General features: G+C 40.0%; 1 protein-coding gene across 2 annotated transcripts in view; it reads left to right on the forward strand.

The window, feature by feature from the left end:
• The first annotated feature begins 2,772 nt into the window (after positions 1-2,772).
• nr6a1a (nuclear receptor subfamily 6, group A, member 1a) overlaps positions 2,773-16,462 on the forward strand; it is an 87,928-nt gene continuing 74,238 nt past the window's right edge. Inside the window, exon 1 of one of the 2 annotated variants that reach the window (XM_037098718.1) lies at positions 2,773-3,119. In XM_037098718.1, coding sequence (XP_036954613.1) covers positions 3,053-3,119 — 67 coding nt within the window. In that variant the 5' untranslated portion in view covers positions 2,773-3,052. The remainder of the gene's footprint in view (positions 3,120-16,462) is intronic. The other variant, XM_037098719.1, reaches the window with a different exon arrangement.

The following is a 16,462-nucleotide window of genomic DNA, read 5'->3' on the forward strand; positions in this document are numbered from 1 at the left end:
TATCGTTTGGATCCCTGGCGAGCACCTCGATGGCTTTTTAATGACTAGCCTGTAACCCTTCCTCATTTGATACATTACATTTGTCGAGCTTGGATTGCCCTTTTTTTTTTTTTTTTTTTTTTTTTAAATCAAAACCACTTACTCTCCCTTATAATATAGGGCTATGTGACATCTAGCCAACCGTAGGACAAAACTGAGGTCTAAACTCATCCAGAAACCAGGGTGTAGAAGGTGGGAGGGCATTTGCCATGAGGGCTTCAGCAATATGGATAAAATCTTTCTTTGTGAATTAGGCAAGCTAGCACTCTGTCCTCCCTCATAAATATTTATAAAACTCATTATTTGAGTATTTTCCTGTTCATGCTCGTCATTCATTTAAGATTAAATTAGTTGGTTTAATCTTCTGATTTTGATTTATTGCCTTTTGTTATTGTCTATGGATTTATTTCCTCCAAACTACATTTAACTAACTGTGTAACTTCGGTTTTAATGCAGCACTTTGTAAACTTCTTTTTGAAATGCCCAATATGAATCAAACTTATCATTCTGATCCTTGTTTCTATTATTATTATTATTATTATTATTATTATTATTATTATTAATAATAATGATAATAATAATAATAATAATAATAATAATAATAATAATAATAATAATAATAATAATAAAACTAGACTTTTGTAATAACACTGGGTCACTAGGTCAGGTAATAAAGCACAACCAAACTGACAGTATACTGCTCTCCCTCTGTTAATTGATATTGTGCTTTAGTAGTTTATATTACCAAACAATTTTTTCATAGAAATCAGCACAGGTTGGGGCAGCTGCCAGCTGAACCTGACTGTCCCTCCAGCCTTATGCTGCAGGCTGCAGAGACATCTGCAGGACATCAAGAGAAACACACTGAAACAGTAAAGCTTCAATCCAGGCATTTTCACCCCCACATATCAACTTTTTAATTAAAGGCTATGTAATTACGTTTTCAAAATAAAGCATAATGTGTCAGTGGGAAGTTACACATCTGTTTTTACCTGAATTTCCATCTTTTGTTCCTTTTACTGCTCTTAGACTGTTAATCTGATTTAATTCCCCTCTTGTGACCTCTTTTCCCTTTTTCTTGCCATCCTTTAGTGCTTGTATTTGTTATCTTTAATCAGTGTATTGTCACTTATTCCCTTTACTGCTCATTTTCCTCTGATGTGATGTCCTCTTCTAATCATCCTTTGTTTTTATTCTTTAAGTTACTTCTATTTTTGCATTGTCTCCCTTCCCTCTCTCTTCCTTCTCTGTGATGTTGCCAGTTGTACCACTCTCTGACTCATATTGACTTTTTCGTGTTTTTATATGTTATGTTCTGTCTTCTTGCTTCAATTCACCTTACACTATATTTCCTTGTGTTGGGCTCGACTGCTGAGCGTTTACTCTGTAATATTGCCTTCCTGAGTTTCCTGCTTTTGCTTGATTATCAAAGCACATAAAACTATATAAATAAAAGTTTATTATATTACACTCACCATTAGCTGGTCTATAAATCTCAATTAGATTTCGATGGAATACATACAATTAGAATCACTGTGTACTGTATGACTATTCCAATTATTAAGGATGTGGTTTCGGATGTATGAAATCTGTAATTTAGGCGATGTTTAAGCAATTTTAAATGATCGACTTCTACTCAGCACAAACAACATTATTCTCAAATTCTCAAGATATGTCTGTATCATAACAAGCCATGTACCATAAAACGTTATTGAGCTTAAATAGTCTCTCATCCACTTTTTTGTAGGCCTTGTGGATTTTATACAAGTATACAAAAGTGAAGTCTGATAGGTGATGCAAAAGGTGAGAGAACAGAGAGGAGAGTGATTTGGTGAACAGTTAAGGAAGGACATGTTAAAACGTTTCCGTGGGGGAACATGTTCGGTTTAGCTGGAGACTAATTAAACTTAACGTCTTCTGTCACACATTACCACCAGAGGGCACTACACACTTTATTTCGACCAATTTCGTACTGAAACTTCTGAATAAGACCAACACTTGCTGCTATGTTGAAGATGCGTCATTCTACCAGCCAAACAGCAGGCTAGCTTAAGTAGCATCCAGAAGCTAATAATAATATTAGCATTCTCGTGCTAGCTTTCGGCTTGTTTTGCTCGGTGGGTAGCACTCTACTGTCGTTCGGATTTGCAGAGGGACTCTATATCCCAGAATGCCTGAGGCACGAAGTCCACCCGTTGCGTAATCTCTGTTGTGTGTTTGTGCTGCCTTCAGGTTAATGCGGAATAAGATAAGTTTACAGCAGTAGACCACGTCATATCACATGGACGAGAAATGAACAGAAAATTTGCTCAGGACCAGCTTGTCGATTTAAAATGAAAACAGGCTCCGTGTGTCGCCCATTTACCAAGTGTGATGAAATGATGAGTTCTCCTGTGATCGCTGACATTTAACGTTAGGACAAAGTTTCTAACACATTACGTGTATAAACATCACCCTACAGAAGGCATGCTCCTCTTTTGTAACAGTGCCAATGTCTTTGAAATCAATTAGTAAGGATATTGTGAGGATTTGAGACAGTTCTGTTGGGGTTCAGATTACTTTGACTTTGGTCCACTTTTCACATTGGCTACGAAAATGTTTTTTTTTCATTACATTATTAACTGAAAGATTATATCATACTTTCTCTCAAAATGTTTTACATTTACTTCTGCTCCTGAGTTCTAATTGGATGTAAGAAGCCGCTCTTCCCCACTCTATTTGCAGTTCATGAACGCACCAGCCCTGGGGGTGTGGATCCAGTTATTCGCCGCTGACTGGAAGCAGAAGGCTACATCATGAGACGGCGGTCCGAGCAGTGAGCCACCCGGGCTGAGGACAGGGACGAAACAGTGGCAGCTCGACTCACTTCAGACTGCTACACCACCACCGCCACCAGCAGCAGCAGCAGCAGCAGCAGCACTGTCCGCTCACCACCATCAGCAACAGTGTGCAGCTTTTTCGTGGCGGTGAGAGGCGACGCCGGGGCTGACCAGGGATCAGCCCATGCAGGAGGATGGAGATAGAGAAGAGGACGAATGGGTTCGACTACCCGGAGAGAAACAACGCCAAGTCTGTTAGCGGTGAGTAACCACGACCCGGAGCGTGGTCTTGCACACACACACGCACACACACACACACACACACACACACACACACACACACACACACCAGCACATCTACTGTATAAGACAGTGCTGCTGTGTGACGGGGTTACACCTTCCCTCACCACCACACATGAGAGCATGGCTGCACTAACTCTGACGAGCCCCTGTCCGCACGTCCGTCTCCTGCATGTGCATCAGAGCCGCTTCAACAGGACACTAATGCGTGCAGTGGGTCTGAGCACAGGCAGGAACACGCAGAACACACTTTTTTTTTTTCTGTGAATGAACTTAAGACCATGAAAAATACAGCCAAACACGTGAATTAAAATGGGCTGCAACGATACAACAGAGCACAAGTTGGACGGGAGTGTAGTTTGGTTTGTTTCGTTGTTTTGCATCTGTTAAAATGTTTAATTGTGTACATTATTTCTGTGTGTTGGCTTGCTTCTTAGTGTGTGTGTGTGTGTGTGTGTGTGTGTGTGTGCGCGCGCGCGCGATCGCTGGAGTGGGGCTTGCTGGGAACAGAGGTCGGAATGTTTTTATTTGGAGGTGGTCAGTCAGGCTCCGGGAGATCGTAAAAGGTGAACTTTTGAACTTGGAGAAGCCATTCGAGTTTCAGTCCCTTAAATCCGGCGATGCACAAACTGGAAAAAAAGGTGGAAATGACGGCCAGGGCACGGAAAAGGCGATACAGACTCGAGATGGGTTCATAGTTGGTTGAATTTCACCTGGACTAACGACACCGCGACACACGACTCTGCTGCTCACTGACATGGAGGTCACAGTGGGGGAAATATTCCCCCACAGCTCACTTCTCATTCAGTTGATTTACAATTTGCTATTTCGTCCTATGTCTCATATTGATCACTGCCAGGCCCAAAGTAAGGCCCACAATGCCTTGCTGCAACGTCTGTTCCAGGCGCCAGTCCCATATCGTGCCCCCATGCGGGTGACTGAAGATTTATTGATATTTCCAAGATTAAAATTCCTTTAATTGTGCCTGGTTAGAGCTCACTCATGCTGCGTGATGTGGACCTTACCATATACTGCTTTCTGATAGGTACGTTTGAGTGTGTCACCTGATTAGTGAGCCAGGGCATCTCTGCAGCACAGCAGCATTTCATTCAAATGCTCTTTGATTGCTCTTCCTTGACTTGGCCTTTAAACAACTTGATACCAGCCTTAAATAACTGAGGATTTATCTCTATTTTTAAGTATCTTTGGATCTACCATGTCAGAATTTAACAAAAATGTTGTTTTAAAAAGTTGTTGTAAGTTGTGGCCTTTTGGTTGGAAAAAACAAGAAATCAAATAATTTGTAGACCGACTCAGGAAAATCAGTGTTCGGCAAAAAAAAGTGCATGAATATGAATAGTTCATTAATTAATAAAGAATATTGACATGAGGAGAAAGGCTGAAGTTGCAGATGTTAGGAACTAGCTGATTGGCCCTACAGACTGGTGTAGGCTTTTGAAGCCTTTCTATCACCTCATATTGTTACACAGAAAACAAAGCAACCCAACCCTCCTTCCAGCTCCTGCTCCCTCTCCTTCTCCAGCTCCTCCACATAACCACATTTGAAGAACAAACTCAATTTCAATTGATTTTCGAATTGACTAGGAATTTCACTTGTCCCCTCCCACTCTCTGCACACTGAACTATGCTTGTTATAATGTAATCGTACTTAGTGGAAGGAGAAGGAGCAGAGAGAAGGAGGAAGACAGGTTGGGTGGAGGGGTTAAGTATTTGTGTGGAGCTAATGTTTGGGCCTCGGGGGTTTGCAGGCTGGCACAGTAGGGCAGACAGACTGAAAGAAAGTGCTTTGTCGGCCCTCGCTCTGGCTCGGGGGGTCTGTCCTGTCCCTCGGGGCAGGGTGAAGGGGACGGCTGGCAGTGGGTGGGGAAGGGACAGGATCCGAAACCCCCCGCCGTGACGGTTGAATGATGAGCCAGGAGGAGTACAGTAGAGGAGGAGGGCCTGTTGCTGGTGGTGGTTCTAGGTGGAGGAACAGGGGGTCGGGGTAGGGGCCAAGCAGGCAGATGTGAGCCATCATGTTGTCTTTTCTTATTCTTCTTAACTTGACTCCCTCCACTATCAGTAGATCTGTGTCAACAGCAGCACAGTGAAAAGCACACCTCATCTCACCTCACTCTCTGTCTCATCACACACACACACACACACACACACACACACACACACACACACACACACACACACACACACACACGTGTCTATTCTAACACCACAGCTGTATTGATTTGGAAGAAAATCATCATGTCAGCTGGTATGATAGTGAATCAGATGGATTTGTTTATTGCTATAGTGACCATTCATATCTATCCCTTGACACATTTTTTCAGCTCTACAGCAAATAAGAGGCAAAATAAGATTATTCCTTTTTTTATATGCATAGCGTGTTGCAGAAAGCAGCGCTAGTCTTCTCTGAAAGTATTGATTATTCAGGTTTTTTAGTTCAGTGCAATATAACACTGCTGCATATCATTCAGCGATTTTTAATGCAAGTAAATCAGATTCTTCCATCAAGCAACATGGTCTTGAAAACAGAACATCACAATGATGGCCTCCTGTTGCACTGACCTCTTTGAAACAAATGAAATTGAGGGAAATCTCCTCAAATTTTCACCAATTTCAAATGCACTGAAGCAAGGGAGTAAATCCCTGGACTCCACCCATTCCAAGATAATTTCACCAGATTTGAGGAAATTCTTCACCCAGGCTGATTAGCATTTCAAACAGAGTGATTTATCTCACAGCATGCTCCACAGCAGATGGTTTAAACGTTTAAAGACAACATTTTGATGAATGAAGGCATCCCGAAGTGTGTTCTCAGTGAGGCCCTGTATTTGCTGTAAAAAGGATAGACCAGGAAAGAACTAGTAAAGACCTTTTCATGTGACTCTGGTATAAAGTAAATAGATTTGTTTTTCAACAAAAATTAGAGGGAGACCGAAAGAGTTGCATTGATCAGACAAGATCAGATGATATCAGTTATGATTTGGCATTTTTTTTTTAGGCGAAAGAGAGGATGGACTTGATTGGATGATTTAACTTTAAGTTTTTTAAGTTAAAATAAGTTAGAAAATAAAGCTGAAAACAGAAGTGTACCTTAATGCTTCCAAATTAACAGAAAGGAATAATGAAATAATAATCCTTTTAAGAGATTATTGTTTCATGTAATATACCTTTAAATCCAAAAAGCATTTGTTTTATTTCCTTCTCTCAAATCAAGAATTTATGTCAGAAAACACATTTAAAATGCATACATGACTTTAGCTTAAGTCTTGTTTCAATATATGAACATTAAGTCTATTTTAAATACCCTTAATGTCCACCTCTCATGATGTTCAACAACAGTGGGAGTGATGGGTGAAAATATCACAATATCATCTGTTCTAACACTTGCACAACCAATTATGTGCTTTCCAGACTTTAAATGAACAAAATGTAGTAGTTGGTGACAAAACTATGTCCAGAGTCTGCAGATGCACTAAGCAGAACAATGTGTTGGGTTTTTAAGAGGAGGTAACACTTAAGTTTACTGTCAGATTATTAGCAAGTCTGACCATGACATTTTTCCCTATTTCTGAAGTCCTTACACAATGCATGAGTCAAAAGTTACCTCTCAATGCATTTGCACTAAAGTAGTGGGTTTTTGTCACAAAGATTTGTAGTCTCTAACCCTTTCACAGCAAAGTTCTTTCTGCATGTTGTGCAAAAAAGCTGACCATATTTGATCAAGTTTCCACATTGGCACTCATTAAAACCAAAATACCACCTGGATTGAACTCTGTGCTGATTGGTTGATCGGACTTTGGGTTGGGTGTAATTCAGACAATGTGTCTATTCAGATTAGCCAAATGAGTGAATTATAGTTTGTTTTTGTTCCAAAATGAATAAAGTAGTGCCTGTGAGAGGATGCAGTTATCTTTAAATTCAGCAGGAGTCTCTCCCTTCATGTTCTTCATGGACAAATTAATATTGTGAGTAATAGATAATGGGATCATTGAATGGTGAGGACTGTGTGAGAAGTGAGGACTATGTTGGTCACTATGGTCTTCTGTCCTCTTCTTCTGAGAAGTCTAGAGGCTGAATATCCTTCATCCTGATGCTGCTGTTTCCAGGCAACCTACAAGTGTGTGGTCACAATGAACAGAACGGACAAAATGTATAATCAAGCAATCCAGGAATGCAAGAGCGCCGTCTGATCTGGTATTTGGCTTAATATCAAATTGTAGTAGTATTGCACCTTCACTTTTATTGAGTAAAAGTATCGTCTGCTTTTATTGAGTAAAATAAGCTGCTGGAGGTTTTTCATATCAGAACATCTGGTCTGATATCTGACAGTTTTTATGATGTTTGCTGATGCATATTACTTGGTACCAAAATAATATTGCGCTTCCTGCATGCATTAGTTCTGAGAAACACATTCTCTATCTAAAGTATGTGTCTTTATCTTTAATTCTTTGTAAGTTGTTAATAATACCTTTTTTTTGCTGTCCCACACGGAAATCATTGAATAGATGAAATAAAAGATGACTGAAAAATATCAGTAAATATGTGACAGTAAAACTCCACTGTTTCCCCAGCATGAATGCAGACAATTGTGCCCAAGTTTGAGAAGCTTTTTAAAGTGGCCTCAAAATGACACTGGCTTAAAATGAAAATCAAAGTGGAAAAGACACAAATCAGTCAGTTACTTTCTCTTACTACCCTCCAGTAGAAACCACTATGTGGGTGCACAGTAGATACAGTCAATTTATAGCCAACTGTATATGGCCACTGTTGCAAATAGTATCTAAAGAAATGACTGTCGTTTGCATTGTGAACTGATAAAACTTGTAGTAAATTATAAAGTGATTAACAAAAACGCTTATGTGAAATTAAAAAAAAATGTATACACTGCATGTGATTGAATTGATGCAATTTGATCAAAAGCTTCGTGATTGTATTCTATGTAAACCATTCTCATCATCATCATTCATGAGTTGTCAATATTCTTGGTTAATGGATAAGATCATGAATGGATGAATCATGTGATCTATAAAATCTTGTGTCCATCACAGTTTCCAACACCAAATTGTTTTAGCCTATAATGATTTTTAACTGAAAACCATAAAATACTGACTGACTCCAATGATTAATCAACTTTTAAAAAGTGACTGAGAGAAAAAATAAAATGATAAATAGCTATCAAAAAGGAATTTAGAAATTAACGTGAAAAAAATAAATATAGATAAAATGTAGATAAAATTAATACATTTGGTGACTTATCATTCACTGTTTACTCCTAAGCTGTACTCGTTCTTCTTAAAATGTATTAAATCAATTGATAATAGTTTGAAATCTTTGAGTTCCGATTTTTTTTCTATTTGCTTTGAGAAACTCAACCTCTGTCATCTAAATGTGCTGTTTTGAGAGTTAACAAATGTTTCTATCATCCTCGTCCTCACACTTAGCTCTTTCCCCGAGGCGGTGCCTGTGATTTTGTTGTTGTGCGGACTGTGACGGTCTCATTGGGGGAGGTGGCAGTGAGCGCTATGGAAACAGTGACCAGGGTCAGTGGGATGTTGCTCTTGAAGCATTAATGGCCTGGCTCTCTGCTGACCTCCACGTAACCCAGGAAAGTATTTACAGCCTCCACTTGATCCATGAGCTACAGGCCGGGATGGCACACGGGGCTGCTCTCTGAGATCTTTTCTTGCTTGATCCTGGCAAAACCTGAGGCCTGTACAGCTGCTAATGACCTGCGGGGGAGGAAGTGTCACACTGCCATAAGCCATATTTTGCAGGAGAATCGATTACAGTATGGGCGACAGTTGGTAGAGTGACACTGGTGATCTGTGAGCCACGCTGTTGTCAAGCCTCTGTGATATTCAACACGTAGCATAGTCAGAGGTCATAAATGTCTTCAATTTGAGTTTGAATTTGGGTGGAGGATGAGTTTACAGGCAGCTGTAAAACACTGAACTTGGTATGTAGAGTAGGGACGGCTTTCCTGTGAAGCGGCAGTGCTGGTGGGTGCAGTTGTCGTGGGGGTTATAAAAGAGCAGCTGAGGAGTTTCAGTTCAAAAACGCTATTTCCATCTAAGAAGAGTTTTCCGTAAGCAGTCGTAACAATTAGGTGTCACTTATTTGGACATTTGAATTAGAGAAGAAAGTGGCACACAAATCACAAGTGATTTGTCTGGTGTATGGATGCGAAGGTTCTTCCATGCCAAGAAAATTTGAAAATGAATGTTGGGGTCAGACGATAACCAAGCAGCCGAGTCATTTCCCAGTCAACAGCAAAGACACACAGAGCTGTACACATCAACTCTTTTAACAGCAATCTGCTAAATAGTTACTGTCCTCATTACCTTAATACACACACAGACAAACACAATTATGAGCAAACATTAATGGGCTCAAGTTTATGTTTTAAAGTACTGTGAAGCTCAGTTGTGAGAGGACTGATGGGGAGGAGTGTGTATACGAGGGCTACTCTGATGATTCTTTCTGTTCTTTCTAAAAATCTATTGATATTTTTCCTGTTTGTCTGTCAGTTCAGTTTAGTCCGTCCATCACATTGGTCCATAGCTCAATGTGATGTCTTTAAATGGCTTGTTTTATCTGACCGACAGTACAAAAGACAAATCTATTCAGTTTACAATCATATAAGATAAAGTAGGAGATCCTCACATGAACCTTCATTTTTTTGATGAATGAGTTTGATAACAATATTTTCTCGGTTCAGTTTCTTGCAAAGGACTAACTGCCAGCTTTCAGACTAAATTGATAGGGTTTTGGGATGCTGTTGATTGACCCGAAGAGAAGAGAAGGAGCAGCATACAGCAGCATACAGAGGGAGGATATAAGCGTGGACAGGGTACAGCTCAGACCACAAACAAACGAGCAGAAAAAAACATTTCTAGCTATTGATTAGCTATTAGTGACATTTTCACATTTGAAAAAACTACTGTACTGTTTAAGCTGTACATGGTGCAGTGCATGACATTAAAGGTAACCTGCCATTTATTATGGGAGTAAATACTGACAGAAACCCCATGGAACTGTGGCCCAAACAGTCACCTGGGAACATTTACTATTTTAACTCTAAAGTCTTTTTTATTGTCAAATACGTTTATTGTGGGTTTTAGCCTTTATTGAGACAGTGACAGATGAGAGACCCATGAAAGTGGGGAAATGGAGATTACATTTTGAAGTTACCTAGTAAGGGGATGGACAAGATGATAGAATTTTACCACTGGATTTCTTTGTTTTTCACAGTAACAGTATTATATTATTAAAAAAAAAATACTCTACTCAAAACATGATTCTACTTTTTCTTCAGTCGGTTGACAGTGTAAGACTTAAGTGAATGTCTTCGTGTTAGTGAGGAAAAATAACTTCCCTTTATCATGTCAGATATAATCACAGGACCCCAGTAGTCTCAGCAAAGATTAACAAAAAGAGATGCATCCAAATGTAAAAAACACAGTGAGTCCGCAGGCCTTTTTTAGTCTTTTTTTTTTTAGTTTTGTAAGATGATTATTATCAGATGGCTGCTATAGGCCTGAGTTTGCACAGTGCAATACGCTTGCCGGCTCTGTGAAGTAGTAAAACTCTGACCCCTGGTATGATGAAAGGGAAGTTGCTCCTTTGAGTGTGTCAAGCGGCGGTGACGGAGCCCCCGCCCCTCTGACCACAGCGTGACCCTCAGCGTGGCTGCCCACTAGGATCAGATATACATTCATTAGTTCATGAACCAATAACCAATAAGTTCACTATGAAAAAGTCTGAGAGGCTATATAAAGAGGCCCTCATCCCAGTGTTTGATCTTACAGGCAAATTGTGGCCAACATTGTTGCAATAAATCAAGAGAAGGCTCAATAATAATTAAATATCCATCAATTATGAATGACTTTTGCTTTTAGATAAGAGGAAGTGCTAAAAAGGAACTACTTGTGCATTTTTCTCAGTCTAAATCCATGTATGGAAGTGTCTCCTTAGTTGGCATGGTATTTCTGAGGATATACTATATATATTTCCTCCCTTTTTCCCCTTAAAGTGTAGCCTAAAGTTTCACTTACTTGTGTGTTTGGAATCTGCAAATGAATAATTCAGCATTTTGGGAAATATAATCAAGTCACTTTCTTTCTGAGAGTGAGATTAGAAGATTAATATTAATCTCATGTGTCTATGTGTTCAGTATGGAGCTGGCTGAAGATGAAGTCTGGAAGCAAAAGGAAACAAGCTTGCCTGGCTCTGCCCAAAGAGAAAAAATATGTCCACTAACACCTCGTTGTGCTACATCTTGCATGTTTAAAAAGTATCAGTCACAATTCTGTGCCAACATTTTAAGAAGTGAGCTTCAGCTGTTGGTATGAAGAGCCTGGCTAACTGTTTTCTTCTGGTCCACAGAAGCCCTGACTGCAGCTCCTAACACACAGACATGATCCTGATATCAGTCTTCTGTCACTCTTGAGAATCAAACAGTTGAGAATATTTCCGAAAATGCTTCACTGTTCTTGACCTTTGAGATACTTTTCTGTGTATTAATAAAAATTACTAACTGAGCAGCATGTGTTTGTAGTGATGGACAGAGCAGAAGGTCAGGCAGAAGTGAAAACCTCATACAGTGTATTTTATTATGTAAAGTCATATTGATTTTAATCTGTTTTTAAAGCTGGTGTACTCTGTCCTACATAGAAAGAACTGTGCAAAATACTTTTAGTCAATAACAATAATTAGTGATATTGTTGAAAATGACAATACATGTCACGGAATAGCTTTAAACTATCTGAAATAATTTTCTAAAACTCAACATAAGTATGTATGTCTTTTGGCTCCTGCAGTGAAAATGTTATTTCAAATTGTGACTGACATGACAAAGTTTAAAACCCTTCTTACTCATTCATGGGAAACTCTTTGCTGTCACCTCCAGGTGATCAGACAGTGTAAAGCCACACAATGTGAGCCCGTGAGCTCGGAGCATGCTCTGTGAACTTGAGTAGTGTGACAAGGCAGTGCTGTGAGTCTGTGTGCTTTGTCAGCCTGAAGCAGCGGGGAGGACAGGGTAGGCATTGTGCTGCGCTGTGTTACACACCGAGGTCAAGGGTCAGGTGTATAGGTCAAAGGGATGACTGTGGAGCAGCATGTGAAGCCAACACATGAGTTCCTTCACAATCTGTCATAATATTCACAGTGGAGCAGTCAGAGGCAGTTATCAGAGACTGCTAATCAGGACCAAGACTGTAGTGTTCAAGAGGGCTATACAGTGTTTGATTTTGGGTTTACCTGCAACACCAGGTGTAAGGTAGCACCCGTCTCATATGCAGCTGGCCATTTACACCCATTGGAAGCAACATTGATCGACCATAAAGGAACAATCAGGCTTTGATAGCAGTTATCTAGATAGTGATTCAGCAGTGGCAGCCCTCACAAAGCCAGGTGGTCACATAACAGTGCCAATGTCTCCCCTCACCACTTGGTTATAACCCCATCTGCTCCTTCAAGGGTGTCTGAGGCAAACTGAAACTCTTAAGTTTCATGGTTGGGAGTGTCTACTTGGGGAGGGGGGATGACTGGTGCCCACAGGGTAAAGCAGCCCTCTCTGCTCTGACCTCTCAGCAAGCACACGATTCATTCTGTCCTGCTGCAGAGTGAATACAATGATCTATTTGTGGCTGTTGCTGCTGCTTCCTCTCATCCATCTTACAGTTCGGAGAGGTGATTGATTGATTGATTGATTGATTGATTGATTGACTGACTGAGTGACTGAGTGAAGAGATGACGTCACACAGCCCACGACTGTATTGTTTAAGCGTAATCTTACATTAAATTTCCCATCTGTGCTGTCCTCACTGCATCAGTCCGTTACTAACAATGCTACACAGATTAGTTTAGTTTACCAGTTTAGATTGTATTCCCTCCATAATGAGCCAGAAATATAGAATGCACTGCAGATTGTTAAACAGCAGACATCTGCAAGACACTAAAAGCTGTAGGATGAATTTGTACCTGTTGGACTGTAGTCCTCAGAAATCGTAAAAGCAACATTTATGTACCAGTATTTAAGTCATCAGTACTTTTCACACAAAAAATGTAGTTAGAGAAATTTACTGTGAAGTTTTAAAATGTAAATAGTAATCTGTAAAGTCCTAAAATACAATAAACTTTTTTTTTTTTACTTACCTCAGTATTGTGCACTGTAACATCACAGCCTGATAATCTGACTGACCAATTAGTAGCAATTCGCGTATCCATCAGATGTCCCTGTCAATTGCTATAGGTGAAACTACGACCACAGCTTCATATTGATCTTGCTGACAGGGATGCCAGTTTAAAAGACATTAGATGTAGGTAGAACTTAATTTGTGCTGTTCAAAAATGAAACTTTTAAGATGCTTTTACAACATGTTAAACACCACAAACATGATTCCACTCACATCCATTGTATTGGGGTGGAGGCAGAAATCCATATAGCACTACAGGTTAGTAGGAGATAATAGGTTTTTGTAATTTTGTTCAGCTGACTCTTTTTTAAAACCTATCCAATAATTCATTGAGTGTATTTTGTGAACCAAATTGGACAGTATTGGACCTTATAATGGATCAGTGCAGAGAGGGAAGGCATCAGGAGGTCTGCAACAATAGGTCAGCCATGCCATGCAGGGCCTTGTATGTGATTCAAAGAATTTTAAATCTGTGTAGAGCCAGTGTAGCACCCAAGAGGGCAACAGAATGTCACATTTTTGAACAAATTTGTTTATTAATGCGTGAAAAGTGGCTAATTTTGATGAAAAAACAGATGATTTTTATGGAGTGATTTCTTGTCTCTCTATTAGCTGTTTCTGCTCAGTCAGAGAGGGGCAGAATATCCTCTAAATAGGGTTATTCACAGTAACAGGGAGACTTAGTGGGGGCATCAGAGGTTCAAAGAAACACTGTGACCTCTCTAAGGCTTCAGTGGTGGGATGGTCAATAGCCAGGTTACTGTGGCATCTTAATTCAGCCTTACAACTGCCTCACTGACACCTTTCTCTAAAACTCTGTCATCATTCCTCCCCTATTTCCTGGGCCATGTTATAGTCAGGCCTGCAGTGTGACATGTGATAGATGGTGACTCTGTGGTTTGTAGTGCTGAGATAAGAGCAGGGCTGGCCAAGCTGGCAGGTAGAGGCCAACCTACTCAGATAACAAGCTGGCGTTGCCCTCCACTGGCCATGTGGAACCACAGCCATCTGGGACACAGGAGCAGGGACAGTGATGGACTGATATAGGGGCTGTGCTACTGCTGGGAGTGGATTCCTGGGCAGTGCTAATGGCTTCAGGTTGAGGATTTCAGATGATTGGGGAATTTGTGGCCTCTTACCTCAACAAGTCCAGCCATATGGCACTAGTAAGGAATGTGAATTCTGCTGTGTTATATTCCTTACAGTGTCAGGTATGTCTTCTGATCGAGCACAGACTCAAACCTCAATTAGAGTTAAGTTTATTTGAACCACACAATAACAGAAAACTTTAGGGACATGGTCCTTTTCCTTTGGGTTCATACCCGTAAATAACAAATTATGAAATATGAGCAGCGGGCTCATGGTCCAAGTGGTTTCTTTATTACAGGTAAAACCTGCTGATTTGGGGTATTTTCTCAATTCAGAAGGATTTTTAACAAAATGCGGTGTTTTATATTTATAATTCACAATACCCATACCTTCAATCGTAAAGCATTGCATATTTATAGAATAATCTTTAAGTTAGTGAAATGTCCTCTAAGTTGAACGAGGCTGGGTGAAGCTTTCCATGACAGCCTCAGACACCTCTCAGTGCTGAACATTTTCTCCATCAGTCATTTTTCTATCAAATGAAAGTAGTAAAATATTAAGGGAACACATTCGAATTGCTTCTTCTTTGTAAATAACAGTCAAAGATATTAACATACCTTTTAAAAAGCAAGCTTATGAAGAAGGATTGGCATTTAAGAATCTGGAACTGTTTGGCATATTTGCTTGAAAACTAATTAATATATGAGCCAAACTAAACAAACAAATTGATTTTGAAAAAAGTTGATGACTGTTAAAACTCTAGACCCAAAACATATCTTTAATCTGACTGATACTCTGGGTAGCGGCCCTTCCTGCAGCATATGATATTTCTAGTTCTGTATTTGTTGAGTCGTGGTGACTGCTGCCTGGCTTCACTGGCACAGATGAACCTGAGTCAAGAAGTAAATTCTTCAGAACAGAGATTAAACCATTGCATGAAGGAAATACATGTATGTAATTCTGGCTTACACTTGCAAAGGTCCAGTCTGTCTGGGAGCTAGAGTTCTCAGCTGCCTCTGTTTAAAGACTGATACAGTACTGAGCCACTTGTGGTAAACACCATATTGAGCATGCATAGCATGTCTCCATCCACAGGGAAGGAGACATGGGGACAAGAAGTGGTATGTTATTTTGATGGGGAGCTGATTGCGCCGGAGGTTGCAGAGGTTTTAGAGGTGAAAGGTTAAAGATGCAGCCTTTCTTTGTCAACACACAATGGCCCAGAGCAGAGCAAGCTCTGGCTGTATTGGCTGCTGCTGGAAGCCTTCCCAGCCTCAGGCTATAATGGTCAATAAACTGTCAGGAGGATTAGCAACAGAGACCACACACTGGAAAGCTTTATTCTTTAGTGCTTTTCCATTATAAGTGAACACTTCAGCTTTTGGAGTATAGAAACAATGTTTAATCCTGATAGCAGACATGCCACTATAAAGAGCTGACTTGAAAGCAGCAGAGAGAAAACTGAAAAGCAGATGTGTGGGAGAACTGATTGACCAATACCCTCACAGTGTGTCCTTGGGTGGACATTGGCTTTTGGTTGAAAGATCATTTTAACACAGAACAAAGTAGAGTGAATTTTTATGTGCCTGGCTACTGAACAAGTCTTACAAGTGGATCGATTGAAAAAAGATGACTTTAACAATACCATATACAAGAATCTGGCAAACATGAGAGATATAAAAGAGTAATCATGAATGGTGGAAAAATTAACAATTCAGTCAGTGATTTTCAATGATAAACGCTTTTAACAATATAACAATATATGCAGTGTTAGATGACAACACAGTGTAAATATCCTCTTGTGGGAATATTAAAATGTTGGGTAATTCATTCCAATGAATTATCATGTCTGCAGATATCTGAAAGGTCTGCGCTGCACTACCACACAACACTAACATATCTTTGACAAAAACAGAGGCACACATTAATGTTCACTGTGACAAAGATGGGAGAAGCGCTTTTGCACATCCAGTTCAGTCAGGTGAACAAAAAATT

The sequence above is a fragment of the Acanthopagrus latus genome, chromosome 5 (assembly GCF_904848185.1).
Source record: "Acanthopagrus latus isolate v.2019 chromosome 5, fAcaLat1.1, whole genome shotgun sequence".
NCBI classification, from domain to species: Eukaryota; Metazoa; Chordata; class Actinopteri; order Spariformes; family Sparidae; genus Acanthopagrus; species Acanthopagrus latus.